The following is a 21,236-nucleotide window of genomic DNA, read 5'->3' on the forward strand; positions in this document are numbered from 1 at the left end:
TACATCTTTATACTTCCCGGTTAAAGGTCACCGACTCCTTCCACACCCTCTTCTTGGATTTCTGGCCCCACCCAGTCTTTGGAAAGGGTAGCATTATAAATCTAGGCACAACTAGGCAACTCCCAACCCAATGCTAGGCTTGTCAGATTATCTCTCCTACTAAACTGAAATGACAGTGAGTGTGTCTGGTAGACAGACATTTTACAGAGGAGCACCTGGATTGGAAAGACCGGTCATGTCAGCACTGAAAACACTCAGGGGGCCGGATGTTCATTTGCAGAGAGAAGCGTGAGGATGGGGGAGATGTCCAGAAGAGGCGTGCCGGAGAGGGAAAAAACCTTCCCAGTCTAGTCCCTACCTGGTCTGGCCATACTTTCAGTCCCACACTAGACATTTGTGAGACTGACTACTGTATTCTTAAGCAAACCCGAATTAAACTAGTCTGGAAAAGTAAGCTAAATATATGGTTTGACCCTGCAATGTATATACCACTTCCAGTCAATAATGAACTCTGGGAGAACAGCAAAGGATTTAAGGAGAAATGTTATGCCTCCAATTCAGTAGTTAAGCTGAGAAGCATAAACATATGTTTTTAAAACACTAGATTTGGATTTCCGGATACAATGTATCTCCATAAAAAAAAGACTGGACCTTATGTATCGACTCAAAATCATCACCAGGTGCTTCTAGTAAATGGACTAATCACTATTGTTTAAAAAACCAACTGTGGGTTTAAGCTGGTTTGTATTGGATTTTTAAAGTTGAGCTGATAGTGTGAAAGACTTTACTTCTAGCTACAGCAACAGCAAACGTGTGAACAGAAATGTAAGCACATTGTATGGTAAGTGGACTCTTAATTAAGGGGACATTAATTGGCATTAGTCTCTCAAAAATCATGACCGTAGCTGGTTCTATCCATGTAAAGATTTCTGTCTGTCAACATAAAGACCCTTAAGGGAAGGCCTAATAACCGCTTCAACTTGCAGCTCCCTCCCTGACAACTTTTGTGAAGATGGCAGGATTCAGTTATTCTTTGAGTAGATCCTACGAGAGGGGTGCAAAGCCACACATCCTTCTAAACTCAAAACAAAAGCAAGAGTAACTCACAAAGGATTCCTTTGTGATTTTACCTAAGGAAGGCACTTTCCACTTGAAAGAAAAAAGTGGGACTTCCCTGGCGGGGCAATGAATAGGAATTTGCCTGCCAACACAGGGGACACACGTTCAATCCCTAGTCCGGGAAGATTCCACGTGCCTCAGAGCAACTAAGCCCTTGTGCCGCAGACAGCGTGCTCTGCAGCAAGAGAAGCCACTGCAATGAGAAGCCTGATCACCGCAATGAAGAAGTCCCCGGCTTGCCATAAGGAAAGAAGGCTCATGTGCAGCAACAAAGACCCAGTGCAACCAAAAATAGATAGATTCCTTAATTAAAGAAAAAAGCACACTAACAACAAACTGATACCTTTGAGAACTCAGAACAAAAGGCAACGGAATGGAAACCTATTACATGTTATTTACTATAAAATTATCATTGTTGTAAAGAACAACATATCTACAAACTCCCAGGGTACCCCAAGAATAAACCACAAAACCAACTACAAACCTAACTCAAGAGGGAGTCTCAGATAGTGAGGCAGACAGAGGATTATAAAAGATGTTACACAAAATCCTTCCTGTAAAAAGAACTTAGAATGTTTTATGAGGAAAGTCCATAGAATTACCAACACCTATTCAGACAGTAAAAAAATCGACCTGCAATGCAGGAGACTGGGGTTCAAGCCCTGGATCAGGAAGATCCTCTGGAGAAGGAAATGGCAACCCACTCCAGTATTCTTGCCTGGAGAATTCCATGGACAGAGGAGCCTGGCAGGCTCCAGTCCATGGGGTCACAAAGAGCCAGACACGACTGAGTGACTAACACTTTCACTTTTCACAGAAGAGGAAACAGCTCATACTTGGTACATGACATAAGAGCTGGGAAGGTAGCACAGGAGCTGGGGGCAAAACCTCACATCTGAGGTAGGTTCCTACTTCCAGGGCACACTGAGCAAAGCAGTCAATCACATGGCTGAAGCCCTTCCACTCAGTTAACAGGAGAAATCCGACATTACATTAACCCCTCCCTCCCCTCTACAGAACCACATGTTCATTAACATTATCACATGAGAAAACTGCCTGCCTGTTCCCAGAAGAAAACCTGCCCCGTCTCTTTCCTGACCCACCTGTAGATGAGGACTGTCTCCCTCCCCAACCCTCGCCCACACCATACCCTCACCTGTCTGACAATGCTCTGGATGAGTTTGTCCATGGTAAAGGCAATGTAGGCATGAATGGTGAACATCTCTCTCAACGAATCTTCGTACTGGGACGAGTCTATGTTGCCATCCAGCAGGCTCCGCACCATGTCCAGGAAAGCTGGATAATAATCTTCTACATCAACATCCACTGTGGGAAAGAGGGGAGAGGTGAGGCCTTACCCTGCTAAGAAAAGATGGGAAGAGAGGGCAGGGCAAATCCCACAGCTGGCCTGAAAAGCACTGGACAGAACAAATCCTCAGTATTCAGTCTGCTGCAGACAGATGAGATCTGACAGGTGGCCACAACCCCAGCACTGTCTATCAAAGGAAAGTGACGCTGCAATTTCAACAGCGGCTTCTAACCCTCTGACTGACCAAAAGACTTATTTACAGTATGGCCTGGCAATGTGTGACAGGAGAGCAAAATATCCCAGGAAAGAAATTTCTTCAAAAAGCTGTTGGCTCCCTGCGAGGAGAGGAGCCTGCAAAGGGAGTATCCCCGACATGGGTCGCTTGCTCAAACAGATATTTCAACGAAGCATAAAGGGCTGAAGAGAAAAGGCAGGCAGAAGCAAACACCAGCGCTGAGAAACCTCTCAGGAACAGGGAACGAGGAGGGCAGAGTAAATCCTTTATGAATAATGAAGCATCTGCATTTGTCAGTCCTTTTGTTTAAAAGTGGATTCCCAGCGTTGTACTTCACAAATTACATCAAATGATCTATACTTGCTGCATATGAATCACCTCAACCACCAGACAGAAAACTTATCTGTTGTTACAGAGACATCTGGCCACTAACAGAGCGCACAAGGAAAGGTGAAAGGACTCCACCTTTAGCTTACTAAAATAAGACCTATTTACATGAAGCTGAAAAACTGGCAAATCTCATCTCCAGTGCTGGCAACCCAGACAGAAGTGCAAGGGGGCTACTGGTTATGTTGTTTCCTGACCTGGGTGCTGGTTACACAGGTGTGTTTGCTTAATTCACTGAGCTACGCAATTCTGTATAAGTGCTGTACTTCAATAAAAAGTTCACTACAATGAGAAAAAATTACAAAGAGAACTCTGTCTTTGACATTTAGCTACCTCTTTGTCAAGTTTGTACAGGGGAAAAAAGGCTCTGAGAGCAAAAGTTGAGTCCATTTCCATATCTGAAGTGTGACGGATTCATTCTAGACAGGCAAAACAGGACAACTACTATTTAAGAGAAGCAACTGGCTTGAGCTTCCTGACAGAACATTACCTTGCTCAGACCCACAGCAGAGAAATGGGCTGTGCTATTGCTGTGAAAAATGCTTTCACATCAAAACAAAGCTGTGAGTTCTACTGGCGCAAACCACGTGAGCCATGCTCAGTGGAGGCTTGGCATAATTATTACTCAAGAATGAACCATTAGCCTCAAAAATCAGGTTAATTCAATGGTCAAGCCAAGATCAGGTCATCTTTCTTGTTTCTACCCAAGCAGAGGGAATCACCACACTGAAGTCTAAAAGATGTCTCTCTCAAGCTAGGATTAATGCAGATAAAGGCTTTTAGAATTAATTTCCAAGGTCATTAGCTCTCCAATAGATAGATGGCCAGGGCTTCACATGGGCTTCTTACATTACTAACAGTTAAAAAAAAAAAAAAAGATAATTCACTCCCAAAATAGGTTATTTCCTAAAGAACACACAAGAAGGTTTCACAGAAGAGCTTTGGCTAACAGCTTAAGTACCTAACTTACAACCTGAAGGGAGATTTAGAAGCAAGCAGCACAGAATCACGGTAAAGCATGTGGAGGCTTCCTTAACCTTCACTTATTTCCCTTTTTCTGAATTTTCTATCTTCATTCCTGTTCTGCTGTCTCAAACCATCTCCTGAGTCCCCATCTCCTTTTTTGCAATTGTCTCAGGCATGAACAGTTGTTCTGTCATGGAGTGGAACCAATTATGATGCTTCAGTCATCTCTGTCCTTTCAGAGACCTTCCATGTGGGAAACTGACGACGGTAACTGACACCCACTTCCTTGTGTCCACAGTACCAGCTACTGAGGGTCTATGATCTAAGGAAGGCACAGGGCGCTTTGCATATTTTCCCCCAATTCTCCCAGCAGCCCCACAAGATAACAAGTAGCACCTCCAGTTTACAGATAAACAGGTTCAGAGAGTTTAAGTAAGGTCACGCAACCAGTAAATTGCAGTGCTATGGTTTGAACCCAGCCAGCCTCTAAGGACTGCCTGTGCTCTATGCATTAACATAAAAGAAAGCAGTCCTGAGTCTAACTATCCTGTACCCCCGAGCTCTCACACCTTCTGCAGACCGACAACCCTAGCACTCACTAGGTTCTTTGAGACGCAGCTGGATGGCAGGGCTGTCACTCTTGTCTCGCTTGATGCCCAGCACTTCCCGTTCCCATTCTCTTTCTCGGTTTTCTTCTTCAATTTGCCGTTCAGCTTGGGAACAAATCCGCAGCAGCCTCAAGCAGAGTATCTGGTGCAGCCGCATAAAGATATACCAGTTATTATTAACATAGAAGAGGTTGTACACTTCATCCATCCCTCTTAACTTCTGAGCTGCTGTGTTACTAAACAGTAGCTTGGACTTTGGGGGACTGCCCCCAACACCATTGTGCTTCTTAGCCGCCCCTGTGGCTTCATCTACATCCATCTCTTCTTCTTCCTCTTCCTCCACATCTGAGAGATCACCTCTCTGAGCAAAGAGCAGATCTGGAATAAAATGATGCATGATTTGCTTGATTTTATATTTGTCTTCCTTCTGAATGCCTGTCTGCCTCTTCACGTGGTGGATAATCAGAGCAGCAGCATCTTCTAGAATCTGTTTGTCTTCATAGGCAAGTGAGAGGTGTGGGCCAACAGGTACACCAGCATTTTCTTCCGTAGCCTGCTCTTGCCTCTACAAGGAGAGAGAGACACAGAAGTATTATGTGACAGCTACAAAAGCAACAAACAGACCTACAAGGTTACGCCAGCAGTATGTTCTATTAACCACAATGGCCACTATTTTCCAATCGAAAACTTTCAGAAACAAAAAGATCATGTGCAAGATGTGGTTTGACACCAAAATGACTGGAGGTACCATGACTGGTACCTCCCAGACACTGAGACTTTTAAGAGACAATAGGACAGAAAAGGGACCATCTTCTAAAATTTTACATTAGTACTTATGGAGGATACACTATAAGGTCTGAAATTTCCTTTAAAATACTTCTGGGAGTGAGGAAGGTGGCAGATCTAACAAAACTGGCAAGACAGAGAGGAAATTAAATTTATGCCAGCTCATTTTACTGTTCTCTCCCTTTTCAAGTATGCTTGATATTTTCATGATAAAGTTTAAAATTCAAGATCACACCCTTCTAGAAATTTTCAATCATACTCTATTTGTTTCTATCCATCCCCTAAGACTGTGAATGCAAAGATAGAAGGATTAATTTCTTATTCATCTCTGTATCCTAGCTCCCAGTACTCTACATAATCCTGAAGGATGCTGAATAAACAAGGAACACAAAGAGTCTGGGGGCAATTCTCTGGTGGTCTAGTGATTAAGACTCCATGCTCTTAGTGACAAAGGCCTGGGTTCGGTCCCTGGTGGGGGAACTGAAATCCCACAAGCCACACAGCATGGTAAAAAAACAGAGAGAAAGAGTGTGGGGATTGAAGATAGTATTTTAAGTTGTGGAAAGTTGAGATAGGCTACAAGAAGGAATATAAGGTACTGTTGGAAGGAAATATGGAAAGAAGTGGAAGAGGGTGGCAGCAGGCATGAACTATAACCAGGATGGAAAACTGGAAAACCAGTAAAACAGCTTAGTGAGCCTTAGATTTAAAATGGGAGAAGAACTGGGAATAGAAGCCTATCCTATGAAGCAACAATCAACAAACCTTGGAGGATCTCATGCTCATATAACAAAGGTAATTTGCAAGAGTCAAAGCTATGCTGAGCATACAGACTGGAGACTTCTCACAAATGCTGAGACCCCCGACTCACCTCATCATAGATACTCTCAATCTCGTTGAGTAAGCTCTTGGACCTCAGGACCTTGGTATCGTTTTGTTTAAAGTTGATGCCTTGGTGGTCCAGAGATTTCAAGTAGTATTTCTCATTTTGCTCTCTCCACACCTTGTTAAAGCCTCTCTGAGCTTCTCGCCATTCTTCCTCTTTCATCTTCAACCTAGCGGGGTGGAGGGTGGAAAAGAAAGACACAAGAGTCCAGAGGAGGGAATTTTAAGGCAAGGAGTCATATTAGAATTGCAGACTGGAATCCTGACTCGGCCACACTAGCCATGTAAAACTGCTTCCTTATCCGTAAAAAGGGGATAATAGCACCTCATCTCACGAGGGTTTCGAAGTAAGAAATATGTCAGGTTTACTTTATTTCAAAGGTCAAAAGGCAAAACAGATCTGTTAAATCTGTTGGCAACTTTGGGGTAGATTTATTCAAACTAGTCTTGAACTCTGATACATGAGAAAACTACTCATTCAGGACTTATTTTGGGGAAGTAATTTATCCCAGTCAGAAATCTTGCTGAAAACAGTTATTTCTCAAACAACATTCCACATATCCTAGAAAAGTAGATTCTCATCCTTGGCCAGCTAAAACAAAGTGAAGCACGTTTTTTTGCTACAGGACTTCAGAGAATGTTTATTATGCTAATGTAAATGCAAATGTCCAAGAGCAGAGAACTTGCACAACAATGCTCTTCTGGACAGAGCTTTGAAGTTCCAACGAAAACAATGGATTCTGACCCTCTGGAAGAGAGGAGAATAAAATCAAAACCAGCACTAGAACTGAAGGATATCCTCCACCTAGAAGACAAAAGTTAAACGCTACTGGCAAGAAGACAAACACCTTCTGCCAGCTCTTGAGAGGAAGACTGGGGAGGAACAAGAAAATCTGGGCAAGTGTGAACTGTGCAGTGGATAAGTTTTCACCAGGTGATACAGAGGGAGGACCAGATTTACAGTAGAGCACAGAGCGCCAAAGACTTCGAGGAGCCTGCGGCTCAGCCCTGGCCTCCTCCTTGATACCTACAGCCTTGTTTAGGTGGGTTCAACGGCCCCTCTATACCTTGGTATGAAGGTTGGTCAGGAGAAAGAAGACATACTTGGATTTTTATGGGACGCTAAGGCTTTTTAAGTAACATATCAATTTTATAAAGACAAAGTGATTTTTCTTATTAAAAAACAAAAGATGTGAACATCGGTTAGTATTGAGTGGCAAAAAGGTAGGTGGCTGTTTTCTTCTTTGTTCTCTTTTTTAAAATATCCCCATAAACTACACAGAGCATTCCAGTATGGCTTGGAAAGGTTTGTTCTTTGCTGTTGGTGATACAGAACCCCATCAAGAAGCTCCACTATCCCACAGTAACCACCTGACTTCCTACAGCCAAGGTTGGGGAGAAATGGAGGTCTCGTGGAATAACTGGGCTGAAAAGGAGAACCTTATTTAATGGGACACTAAATTTGTTGAGAAGCACACTAAAGCTTATGAAGGGCATATGCACTCAGGTACCTTTTAAGGACAATTGGGACGGCAATGGAAGGGTTCTTCCTCAGACCATCAATGATGTCAGCTGCTTTGTCAGCATATATCCTTTGGAGTGCTTTTCGGTGGATGACTTCCGATGTGCCCCCGAGGGTGTTGTCCAAGCGAAATTTGGCTTGTTCTTCAGCAGACAAGCGGGAAAGTTTCTTCTGTATTGCTTCCAGAACCCGGATAGTTGCCAGATTGGTCTCTAAAACTACATCAAGCTATAAAAAAAAAAAGACAAACTGTGCTCAGGACCCAAACCAGAACAGAATAGCTGTTGGGAGTAGAAGGTAGAAGTCAAACTCTGGATTTGAATCTGGGCTCTGTCATACTATGGTCACATAAAACTGTTAGCTTATCAGTAAGACAGGAATACCACCACCTACTCTCACAAGGTTGTGTTCTGGATTTAACAAGACAACCCACATAAAGTATTTAGCACAATAACAGGCACACGGCAAACATCCAAACCCTGAATATTCATTGAAAGGACTGATGATGAAGCTGAAGCTCTAAAATGCTGGCCACTTGATGCGAACAGCTGACTCACTGGAAAAGACTGATGCTGGCAAACACTGAGAGCAGGAGGAGAAAGGGGGTGACAGAGAATGAGATTGTTGGATGGTATCACCAACTCAACGGACATGAATTTGAGCAAATTCAGGGAGATAAGTGAAGGACACGGAAGCCTGATGTGCCCCAGTCCACGGGGTCACAAGAGTCGTCTTAGCAACGGAACAACAACAAAGTAGTACTTAATACATACTTCTAGCACCACCAATGTGGTTTATTCAGGACTACTGGCCCCCACGCCAGAGGGACCTAGGAGGAGGCAACCTTACTGACACTTTTCCCTGAACTTTTGTGGATTACTCAGATCTGTTGCAGACAGTAACAACCACTACCACCATATCCCAAAAAGATTATTCAAGATCATAAATCAATCTCATGAGTAAAGTTTTTCAGAGTAACTTGAAATGTTTAAATGTTTAATGTCTTGTTCCACATCTACTAATAATAAGAGCATTACTTAAGGGCTTCAATGTTTTATCTGTGGGTAACCATTTAAATTCTCACTGAATATTCCTGACACTTTATTTTCTGGCAAGGGCCAAGCCTAACCTGGTTAAAGACATGACTAGCTACCTTGAGTTAACATTTTTCCAAAGCTTAATTAACACAAAATTTTCTAGATGAGAAACAGAAAATAAAGGAAATGAGCAGTCTCAAGGGTCTATGACTCTGTATAAGTGTTTCCTAATTTTCTAGTTTGAGATCTGTGGTAGTCATTTTGTCAAAAAGTTTAATGCCCCCTTTCCCCAGTTATGGATAAATGATGGCTGCCTTGAGATTAGCTAGGGCCATGTAACTAGTTCTGGCCTATGAGCTGTTAACAGGTGAGTCAAAGTAACATCCATTACTTTTAGGCTAGAGCATTTAAGGGTGCAAGATCCATCTGAGCTTTTCCCCTACAGTCACTGGTACTGTTCATGATGGAGGCACTCTGCCAGCCCAGGTCCCCAAGCAATTCTGATGAGTGGAATCTTCGGCTGAACATCAATGCACATCCAGTATGATGAGGAAATAAATCTTTCTCAAGTCATTGGGATTTAGGGGTTGACTATATTAAAGGAATATTAACCAATCCTGATGTATAAAGGATTCAAATTAGTCTATCCCATCCAATCCTCAGCACAAACATGTGCATACACACACACATTTCTTTCATCTTCACTACTGCAATAACAAGCAGGAAATGAGCCTGATGCCTCTCCTCTGCAGGCATACTAGTCGAGAATAAGAATATCCTGTCAAAAACAGGCAACAATCTCTGCTAACACATCACTGAAACTGATTAAACACAGGTAAAAAAAAAAAAAAAAAGAAATGCTTTCTTCAGCTTGATAAAACTTTCCACAGAAGCTAACATCTGTCATGACTAAGTTTTCTGCAAATGGTCAAAGCTCCTCATAAACACTGGGGCCCAGCGAACCAACCAACATGTGGCTCTTCATTCAAAACACGCCAGAAACAGGGGAAGCAAGTGTGAAGGGGGATAACTGGCAGAGAGCTAAATCAGTATGGGTTAAAAAAGGAGCAAAACATCTCCCATCCATAGGAAGAGCAGGGACAGTCAGTTTTATATAATAAATACATTAAAAAGGAGGCATGTAATTTTCTTTCTCTAGACACATTTAACATTCCCTGTTTGTTGATATCAGTGAACCGGACATTTAAACACACTGGGAACTGAGTCTGTTTCCAGTACTCCCACTCCTGGTAACAGGGCTCTCAAGCAGCTCATTTCTTCACTCCAGCTCTTCCCTTCCCAACTACTTCAAAATGAAGTCCCTAGCTCAACTTTCTTTCAAAAGGCGACAAGTCAACATCAGAAAATGACAGAAGAGTTCCAGTTCTCACAGGAGAGCTAGTTTGTTAACCATGTTAGTAAGATACCTGCTAAAAATAATATACACTTTAAGATAAGTAATTTAAAACAGCTGCAAGAAAGCCCACTAGGTCTTAAGATATTTATTTTAAATATTACGTAGAACACAATAACATTTAAAATGCCATTAAAAATTCAAAGGAGTATTATTCAGCCATCAACGGATAATTTCAGTTAAAAGGGCTCAAGTGGCCTAGATAAGTCACATTTGTTATGAAAATATTACTAATATATCTGACAAAGTCACAAAACATGGTAAATACAACAAGCATTTACTACAGAAGAATATGAGCCTCTTGCTCTTTGGTCTTAAAAGCCAGTCCTCTCAGGTAGGTATTTAAGATATCCTCTTTCCGAATCTCTCATTTCCCCAAACTTCAAATGATAAAGGAGCTTGTACCTCAAAACGTTCATCTTCACAACGATAGATATGTTCTTCATACTGAGTTTTCTTGGAACTAACAAAGGTGGAGTCCTCAGACCAGGAGGGGAAGGAGACCCAGGTATCATTTAAAACCTTTGGGGAAAAGAAGAGAAATTAAAACAAAAGTATAACAAAGTTTTCTGGTGATTAAGCTTTCTTAATTAAAAAAGACAAAACTTTAGGGGAGGGAAGAAACAGTTAACATTACAAGTTTCACCTGTAGCAAGTTTAAAAAGATAGTTATAAAAAGGTTCTCAATGTAAGTACAAAACATTTTCTTTTGAAAAAAGACAGAAAAGGATTTTGATTTCCTCATTTGTATAAATTCTCCATTCCAGGTACCACTTCCTTCTGGAGGAAGCTGAGGACTCAGGGCTGATACCTTCCCTGGAAGGCCTTACCTCTTTACAGAGAGGAGTCCGTCCTGTACACTTGGGCTGCTGGTAACTCTTTGGTAGGGCTCGATAGCTGGAGCCCAACCGTTTACAAGAGGCATAATCTATCTCCATGGCAATGCCCTCTGTGGCCCGTTCCTTTGGAAAGGTTTCCAGATGTACAGACTCCTTATAGCCCAGAAAGTTTTTAAACCAATTAAACAATTCTGGGAATTTCCTAAAGAATCAAACCAAAAAACTGGTGAGCAATTAGAAGCATTATGCAGTAATGCTGAGGTGTGACTACCACTATTTGTTATAGAGTCAGAACTCTGCTATCACTGGACAAATTCCAGTCACAATTATTACTTCTTGCCTAAGGAGTACTGCTTTTGAATACCCGGCTTCTCCTTTTCTTACAGAGTGCTCTAAGATCAGTTAAGGTGGTGATGCAAGAACTGTACTGAAACAAGGCAATAACCAGCCATTTTTCTAATCAAGGATATTGTTTCAAAGTTAGATAATTCTTTGGTTGTCAAAGTCAAGATTCTAGAACCCTGGAAGAGACTGGTCTATATATAACATCCAACATTGGTCAGGGGATCAGGAGACCACTAGTCTTGGCCAATGCGTCCTCTGCCAATCTTTTCATCTCCAAAGTTGAACTAGAAGGCTTCGCAGAGGACTCTCTTAGCACTAACATTTTATGAGTCAACTGACCCACCACAGTCAAATTAATTCTGTCTATCATATACTCCCACAAAAGAAGTTTTATTTCACCTCCATATCACGCACCAGGGCCAAGCTCCTGACTCCACTTACCCCAGGAATGGAGAGACTAACTGCACAAGCTCTGCCCGAGAGATCACCTCCTGGTTAAAGATAACAAGACAGCGCAGGAAATTTTCATAGGCCTCTGCACTCCGCAGAGCCTTTCGGACCTTACGGAGACAACCGAAAGAAAAATAATTAAGTGAGAAATCAAGAGATCCTGGATTGCTTTTAAAAGACTGGGGAAACTTGAACTGTTATTTGATGATATTAAGAATCAGTTATGTTTTTTTAGATGTGTTAATGCTTATGTTTGAAAAAAGTAGTCATTTAAAAAGGAAACTTAGGGACTTCCCTGGTGGTCCAGTGGCTAAGACTCTGTGCTCCCAATGAAGAAAGACTAGGTTCGATTCCTGATCAGGGAACTAGATCCCACGTGCCACAAGTAAGACCAGACACAATCAAATAAACAAATATTAAAAAAAGAAAGAAAACTTAGTAAAGTACTTATGGGTGAAATAATATATGAGACTTGTCTCCAAATAATCTGGGGTAGGTGAGAGTACACACGAAACAAGCACAGCAGCTAGGAGTTGAGACCTGCTGAGGCTGGATGTTGGGTGCCATGGTGTCATTTTACCATTCTCTTTAATTTCACATGTTAAAAATGCCTATAATAAAAATTCTGAAACAAGAGATCCTGGAGTAAATAAGATATTTACTTCTCACAAGCCTGATTCTCTGAACCATAAGTGTGTTGCCCAAGCTTTTGTTGCTTCGCCTAATGGATGTTTACAGAATCTTTTCAACACTCTTTTCAAACTCTGGTAATCCTGACTAACAACCTTTTAAATTAAGGTACTTTTGTCCTCTGACTTGATCCATTTCCTTTCTCCATTTCTCCTTTCTTTACAGTGCTGAGAATTTTAATAACCCAAAACACTAATCATTTCCCTGAATTATCAAGCAAACTCCAGACTTTTAGTATGTCTAAGAAATAAGTACCTTGAAAACAACAACAACAAACATCATCACTATTTTAAAAATTAACTTGTTCAGTCCCCCTCCCTCACCCTTTCCTTGCCATTTGTTCGCTGTGACCTGGACTTTTACATTTGCCTCAAAAGCACCAAGTGCCCAGGCAGCCCTCAGAAATGGTTCAGATCAGAGCCGTGGACTCAGGAGACACCAATCATGGAGATGCTAAATGATTTGCCCTTTTGTAAAAACCCAGAGGTGCAGGACTTTCCTGGTGGCTCAGTGGTAAAGAATATGCCTACCAGTGCAGGAAACATGGTTCGATCCATAGTCTGGGAAGATCCCACATGCTTCAGAGAAACGAAGCCTGTGGGCCACAGCTACTGAGCCCATGCACTCTGGGGCTAGTGCTCCAAAACAAGAGAACCCATAGCAATGAGAAGCCCGTGCATCACAACTAAAGAGTAGCCCCTGCTCATAACTAAAGAAAAGCCCTCATGACAACAAAGACCCAGCACAACGAAAACTTAAAAAAAAAAAAAAAAAAAATCACCTGGGGAGCTTTGACAACATATAATTAAATCAGAATTCCCATGACCCAATATTTAATACCACAAATAAGTTTCACAAGCAATCAGAAGGTTACAAGTCGTTTTAAGTCCTCAACAATTGGTGCACTGACATGCCTCACTATATACACCTGGGTATCTACAATAGGAGTGCAATAGTTTGAGAGAATAATATCATGCACTTCTTTCAAAGCTTTTTCCACAAGGCAAATGCTATATTTTGCTGCAAACTACTTGACAAAATTAAAGCAAACAGTGTTCCCATTTCTCTAGTTGTGCTAACAGTTCTCAAAGATGGCAAGGACCTACAATTTGAAATTGATGTTAGAAAGCAGAAAGTCCTAACCAGCTTGATGCCTGTAAAACAAAATCTTCTTGGGGACAAGGTGATTTTCTTTGGGCATTACTAGCTAATATTAGGGGTCTTCCAATTTGACACACTGTCTTTCAAAGTGATGCAGGGCTTCCCAGGCAGTGCTAGTGATAAGCAACCCACCTGCCAATGCAGGAGACATAAGAGACACGGGGTCAATCAAATTCAATTCATTTATTACTCACCTTATCAAAAAATAATGATTCCGTTCCTACACCATGCTTGCTGGCATCTGCCATAGAAGAATCTTTGAGGCTGAGCAGTTTGGGTTTCTTCTATAAAAAAGGAAAAATATAAACATGTAAGATTCAAAGAGAGGGTTTCTCTGGGCTTTATGTTCTTTTCTGTTTTTGCTTTTTTGGCCGTGCCCCATAGTGGGATCTTTGTTCCCCGACCAGAGACTGAACCTGGGCTTCCGGCAGTGAGAAGGCCGAATCCTAACCACTGAACTGCCAGGGAATTCCCTGAGTTTTATTATCATCTCTGTTCTAAGGTCCCATCACTGACCACCACTGATAATAATCTTCAACAAATGAGAGAATTCAAGTTACTAACTTGCTTTACATCTTAAAAGATTTCCACTCATCTTCCCTATTTTTCAGATTGCCTGTCATTTCCCCCCAGAGGTTCAGAGGTCATTCTACTTGCCAAGAACTCTTTCCATAAATGGTCACAGCATTACTGTGATGTTTAAATTAATATCCTTACTTTTTTCCATGGGCTAAAAGTAACTTTATTAGGAACCAAATGCTATTGCTTTATCTTCCTAGCTGTAGAGGCAGAAGAGGCTATAAAAATATCTAGAATACTCAGTAATCAATCTTTAACTTTTACTTTTAAATAGTTCAACTGAAAAAATCATGAAAAAAAAGTTTATTTTTCCTCACAGAAGGAATAGCTACCTTGTCAGTAATATCCACTCAGACCAATTTAATATTGCTCCTTTAAAGCAAATGAATGGGTCATATATAACTCCAAGCAGAAAATTTACTATAAAGAAATCACCTCGCAACTGCCTGTAAAGAAATGCACAGTCTGGGAGAAGCAGCACATTTACCTTTGCCATTGGACTGCTTTCTCTTAGGAGCCACAGTGTCTGCCTATACTGCCTAAGGAAAAGGCAGACAGGGAATCCTAAGCTCCCAATATAGGATTTCCATCTGCGGGTAATCAAGTGTGGGAGGAGACCAAGATTGGCGCCTATCCGCTAACCTGATTCTTGCTACTCTTACTAAAACTCCTTACGAAAGTGAAAAAACATACACAATTACTATGTTCAGCTGGTTTCCAAAGGAGAAACCATGTTTACAAACATTGAAAAATAGTTCAACAGTCCTTCAAAACTGTCAGCACCTTACAGGTCAGTCTTCGTGGTTATTGGCTTATTTACCAGTCACTTCTTACCATAAGATACTCCACTTGCTTTTGTTATTCTATAAATTCTGAAGACATCTCTTCAACATCATATACAGCTCCAGAATTCACTGAAATAACATTCAATACATACACAGAGCCCACTCCCTAGCACTGCTGCCCCATGTCAATGAGAGAGAGAGTGGGCTCAGCTTTCTGCAGGCAGACCATCAGGGTTTACCCTAACAAGGAGCACCATAAGTCACTAACAGGAGTTTAAGACTGCCCTCTGCTGCACCCGCAAGGTCCCTTCTTGGAGATTAAGATGATGCAGATAAGATCTGGCAACCCAACAAAGAACCTTGGGCAGGACAGGCCTCTAGACCAAGAAGATCCCACAAAGCATTTGCACTTTTCTCACAAGAGGACCTCAGAGACCACTGACTTATTCTGGAAACAGTTATCATTTTAATCAGCTTCTTTCTTAGTACAAGGCAGGAAAAATTAAGTCTCAGAAACCCTTGGCAGGAAACAAAGAAATAGATGAGGGCTAATAGCAAAGAAGGGAGAAACCATAAAGAAAACCTGTAAGAACTCAAAAGTAATCAGAGCAATTAGCATCCTAACATTACTTCACAAAGCCAGATAAAAAGCTTTGCACTGAGTTTATGTGACATACACCAACTGACTTCAAATATCCAGGATCCAAGTGTCAGCCTTGTGCACTGTCTGCTTCTACCGTTCCTGAAAGTCACAATGGGCAGTTGCGCCCTCCTCACCTTCACTGGAGGAGTGGCCCCCGTTCCAGAGTGCCTGCGAATCTGGCAACCATTCTGGCTGGGCCTCTGCGGCTTGTTGTTCAGCTGAGGTTTCTTCACCGTGCCTCCGTGGTCATTTCTCACGGAATCGACCTTCTCAGCAGTTGTTTTGCTTAAAAGCTAATTAAGAACACATGAAAGAGATGAGTGCTCTTTTCAAAGCAAGTTATCATTTCGAAAAAGTCTCCTTATGATTCCAGCTTCCTAACTTATCACAACCATTCTCAATTGTGTAGGTCTTCTAAATAACTTACCACAGAGCTGTTGGCATCTGGTAGGAACTGTCCAAATTCTGACAACAGATCTTCCTGATTTTTAAAAAGACGAGCCACCTGGGCATACACCTCCTGCTCAGTCAACGCTGGAGTGTAGTTTCCTCCAGCTTCCTTGGCGTTTCGCTGCTCTTTCTGATAGGAAATTACAAATGGGAAGAGATCATATTAAAGGGGAACTGTTTTGAATGACTTGCTTTTGCACACTTTCTGAGATGTCTGGTAGGGGCTTTGTATGTTATCTATTTGGACTGCAGTCAGGAGGAAAGTCTATGTTCTTAGCACCTGTTTTTGGCTTCAAGCTTTGAAGTTGAGAAAGGAGTGGAAGATGGTGGCTGACAATTCCTTTTGAAAACCAGGGCAGTATATGTGAATGCTCAGGGGACCACTACCGACTGATAAAGCACAAAATATTAGAGAAATTTCTCCTTCTATTGTACTTTAAGTATATTACACAAATCATTCTTTAAACTTCCAGATAAATATCATTGTTTCACAGAGCAGTGACTTTAAAAATCCTAACTGGCTGCTACAAGGAAATTAAAATCAGGTAAATCAAACTGGCTTTACAAACACATCACAATTTCTAACTGGTTAACTACCAGTAAGAATTAGTGGACACACCTGTGTCCACAATAACTAGTTCTTCTCAGACTAGTTGTTACCAGAAGGCAACCTGGTTAAGACAGGCTGAAAGGGCAGCTGTCTTACCTGATATGTGTGCAAAATCTCCAGGAACGCTTTGTAGATGTCTGGTTGGCCCTGGAACCTGTTCTTGATCTTATTAACATAGTTGATGGCATGGTTAAACTCCACAGGCTGATTGTTCTGCAAGGGCGGGGCTGTTCCCAACGAGATTGTCACTGGTGTATGAGGCTGGACAGGTGGAGAACGTGGGGACGCGTATGGTGGGAGTGGGGGAGTCTGCTGACTGGCTGGAGTATGTGCTTGTAGTTGGGAAGGCTAAAAAGAAAAAAGTCTTTATTCTCCTCAGGAATACAGATGGTTTAACACAGGAAAGAAAGCTCAAAGTAAAGAGAAACAAGGTGTCTGATTAACATATATACTTTATTCACTCTGGCTAGGCCATCTTAGCCCAGCTCAAATCACACTGAGCAGGGGTGGCAAGAGCAGAGGATTCACACATTCTCATACAAAAATTCCAGCCTTAAATTTTCTAAACACAATCTTAAAAGAGGGCGACGTCTCCAATTACAGGGAAGAATTTTCATACGCAATTTTTAAGCTTACTTGCTCAACAGGTGCAAACAGAATAGGAAAAAACCTTATTCTACATAGATCTTTAATGTCAAAAAAGACAATTCAATTGCTGCAGTTAAGGCCACATAAAAAAAGTCTTCTAAACCAATTCTGCCCAACAGATTCTCTGAGGTGATGGAAATGTTCTTTATTTGCATTATTCTGCACAATAGCCATTAGCCACACGAAACCAGTGAGCACTTAAAATGTAGCTGGTGCAACTGAAAAACTAAATTTATTTTAACTAATTTAAATTTAAATATAGCCATATGTGACTAATTGCTACTGTATCAGTAGAGTTCTGTACTAAGAACACCTCATCATCATCATCATCAAGATCTTCTGCTTAGCTTGATATGGCCTAATCTGGTAAACAGAGTAACTTATAAAATGATGACCATGCAGAAAACAGTGTAATCTGATCACAAGCTGACCATTTCTGCCCGTGTTATCAAAGTACTATTACACAAAGCTGTCACTTCTTGGGATGCTCATGGGTTCAAACAGCAGAAGCAAGAGAGTCCATGTAGGTTGCTGATGTGTAAATTTAAAACAGATAATAACTATGTAGTGTGTAAATGTGAGCCAATTTATAGGAATGTGACTTGCATCTTTTCTGATGAAATTGTAACTTGTGTTATCTATCTAAGCCTTATATACGAAGGGAAAATGTCAAAGGAGGGTGCTTTCTAGGGATGCATTTCACATGGTGCAGAGTTTTCCAAGTGCTCACCTTGCTGACTTTGGCAGGTGGGGGCTGAGGAGCTGGCTGGGCAGGTGCTGGGGCTGACTGGGCTGAAGGCTGGGAAGGATGTTGGGGTGGTGGCTGAGGCTGGGGCTGGATGCCATGGGTTGGGATCTGATGAACCTGGCCAGGAGTTGTCACATTCACCATGTCATTGGTTTGCACCTCAATCTTGTAGCCAGGGGGCAAGAAGGTATTGAAGCCCATGATCAGGTCAGGGTGACCTTTGAACAGCTGGGACACACGACTAATCACTCCTGGAGTGTCGATGCTGATTAAAAAAAACAAAACAAAAAACCACAAATATTAAAGTGGCAAGCTTGACAAAGCACCCTGGCAAGACAAAATTCACATTCCACTAGGTTCTCTATACAGGAAAATAAAAAGCAACCTGAATATTAAAAAATTAACCACACCCAAAGACCTCTGAAATTCAAAGCCACTTATCTTCATAACCAAAGAGGCTTGGTCACAATTTTAAACAGAATAGACATTCAAGCATGCTAACAGTCCCATCAAGCAGATACTCGCGCAGTAAGTCTTCAACTCCAATTCCCATGCAAGATCCAACCCGATATACCAGTGTAAATCATCATGTATCTATATACATTGTTCAGATGAGTTACTCTTTTATAATAGTGAACCATGTCAGAATATTAGGGTATCTTTAGTTAATCCAAAAAGCAAGTAGCCTAATCATTACCAGTTTACTTCCCTGACTAAGATTAAGTACTGAGAAAAATTTATCAGTATGCAGAAAATAACGGTTTTGGGCCTTCAATTTTTATACAACAATATATAAAACAAAAATATGACCCATGGAAATAAAAGCACAACCCCCTCCAAAGAGCTCTTTGTCATTCAGCAGATGAGAATAAACTATATCCTCCTTCCAGAACCAACATAACAAGCAAAATTCTCGAGTACAACCACATGTATCTTTTACCTTTGAGATTTAAACTCCTTCATGATATCAAGGAAGTCATTGTAGACCTGAGGCTGACTACCAAACTGCAGCTTCACTTGGTCAAGGTAGGATAGTGCATCCTCCACCTGAGGCAGGGACAAATCTCAAGGTTATTAAGAGAAAAGCCAGTCAAGAATTACTTCTAAAAGACTGATTTATACCTAAATAAAACCAGCATATTAAATGAAATAGAAACATATAGTAAACATACACTAAAAACACTAAAAATTAATATGGGTACCAGTAATATAACTCAAGCTTAAAATAAAAATTAACTGATAAAATCTGTAACCTTGCTTTGAATAGGTTTGCATAGAATTATTAGCGAATGAATAATCACATCCATACGTCATTCACTTATTCATTCATTTATTCATTTCACCAATATTTACTAAGAAGCAACAACATGCTAGGCCAGGCCCAAAGTGAGGTCACAAGGAATTAATGACAAATAAGCCACGGTATGCCCTGCTGTACAGAAGTTCATTCTACATCCAGTTGGGAGTCATAACACAGTGGGAAAGTGGGCAATCACCAAATGTCCAGAGAGCACATGAGAAGGGCACCCCTCCACACACAAGAAAATAAACCAACCAACCTATGGGACATACCGGAGGGCTTCCTAAAGAAATGGTGTCTAAACTGAGTCCTGCGGATGAGTACAAGTTAGCAAAAATGAAGACTCATGAAGAAAGTCAGAGGAAGCAGCACGGGCAAAGCTGCAGACGGGACACCATCTGGTATATGTGGAAATGTGAAAACAGTTTAGTTTGGCTAGAGGATCTGTGGTGAAAAGAAGAAATGGTGGTAGGACGAGTGATAAGAGATAACACAGGAGACGATGCAAGATCTAGATCCTGAAAGGATCTTGTTAGAAAGCAATTCAGATTTTTATCATCTTCACTTTAGTGTATCAATTTGGCTATAGTGTTGAGAACGAGTTGGTGCAGGAAAAATAGATGATGAAGAGGAGGTAGGAAAACCAGTCACACTATAAGGTTAACTCATGTGTGAATAGGAGTGGCATAAATTATAGTACCGACCAAGCAAAAAGAGAACTGGACAGATTCAAAAGCTTTTTAGGAGACAGAAGTGACAGGGTTTGGGGGCTGATGGACTGTACATGGAAGATAAGGCAGAGAGGGCATTCACTAAATTATACACCATGTGGGCATTCACAAAGAGGAACAAGTTTGAAGGGCTAGAAAGTTACAAGTGTGATCTAGGACAACTTAAGTGTTAGTTACTCAAGAGATATCTAAGAGAACTGCCCACTAGGTGTATCCTACATACTCTGGGATTATTTTTAATTCTATATAACATCAAGTTTAGGAAAGTTTCACAAGTAAACATCTGATTTGACAAGCACCACTCTGGTGACATATTGTGAAACAGAATCTTCATGATCAAATAAGCCATTAAAGAGAAGTAGCTCAAGAGTTGCCCAAACTTCCACTACAGCCATGGTTAATGAGAGCATTTGTGTTGCCAGAGCACAGTGTGTATACCTGGTCAATACCAACTCATTGGAGGTTGGTCTTTTGGTACTTTATAAATAATATGACAATTTTTGTTGAAATTCAATATTCAGAATTTTCCATATTGAAATGTTTCATTAGTGACCAAATTGATGGAACCTAAAACTCAGTAAGTTTGCAGAAGGGAAAGACTTTGGAAGATATTTAAGAATAGTATTTACAGTCACAACAGAAGAGTTATCAAAAATAAACATACAAAAAATTAGAAACAAAAACAAACACTCTACGGTGTAATATAATAAATACACAGAGAGAAAAAGTGCTGAAACCTGAAGAAGGAAAGTATATGTGATGTATGTGTGTCCAGAAGAAAAAAGTACAGGTCATAATGAACTACTGTTTAAAAATTAGTATAGTACAACTCTTTTATAAAAGCATGTATACAGTTCTAGAAATCATTACTTAGAAGAACACAACTTGGAACGAATCATTTGAAAGCTACAGGTTTAAGGAGGCAGTGGGAAGGGTCTTAGATTCTGTTGATGCATCTTCCTGGCTCACTTCAACAGGCATTTACTAGC

General features: G+C 41.0%; 1 protein-coding gene across 2 annotated transcripts in view; it reads right to left on the reverse strand.

Annotated features, from left to right (window-relative positions):
• The window catches only part of SIN3A (SIN3 transcription regulator family member A), a 64,242-nt gene that overhangs the window by 15,391 nt on the left and 27,615 nt on the right, over nucleotides 1-21,236 (reverse strand). For both annotated transcript variants that reach the window (XM_055418114.2, XM_055418113.2), the window contains exons 4-16: nucleotides 19,157-19,263; nucleotides 18,199-18,481; nucleotides 16,917-17,168; nucleotides 16,188-16,340; nucleotides 15,895-16,053; nucleotides 13,948-14,037; nucleotides 11,894-12,012; nucleotides 11,099-11,309; nucleotides 10,674-10,790; nucleotides 7,807-8,045; nucleotides 6,282-6,465; nucleotides 4,616-5,189; nucleotides 2,276-2,445 (exon numbers count right to left, since the gene is read on the reverse strand). In XM_055418114.2, coding sequence (XP_055274089.1) covers nucleotides 2,276-2,445; nucleotides 4,616-5,189; nucleotides 6,282-6,465; nucleotides 7,807-8,045; nucleotides 10,674-10,790; nucleotides 11,099-11,309; nucleotides 11,894-12,012; nucleotides 13,948-14,037; nucleotides 15,895-16,053; nucleotides 16,188-16,340; nucleotides 16,917-17,168; nucleotides 18,199-18,481; nucleotides 19,157-19,263 — 2,658 coding nt within the window. The remainder of the gene's footprint in view (nucleotides 1-2,275; nucleotides 2,446-4,615; nucleotides 5,190-6,281; nucleotides 6,466-7,806; nucleotides 8,046-10,673; nucleotides 10,791-11,098; nucleotides 11,310-11,893; nucleotides 12,013-13,947; nucleotides 14,038-15,894; nucleotides 16,054-16,187; nucleotides 16,341-16,916; nucleotides 17,169-18,198; nucleotides 18,482-19,156; nucleotides 19,264-21,236) is intronic.

Source organism: Moschus berezovskii, chromosome 21 (genome assembly GCF_049115385.1).
Source record: "Moschus berezovskii isolate FMDL1 chromosome 21, NW_MosBer_1.0, whole genome shotgun sequence".
NCBI lineage: Eukaryota > Metazoa > Chordata > Mammalia > Artiodactyla > Moschidae > Moschus > Moschus berezovskii.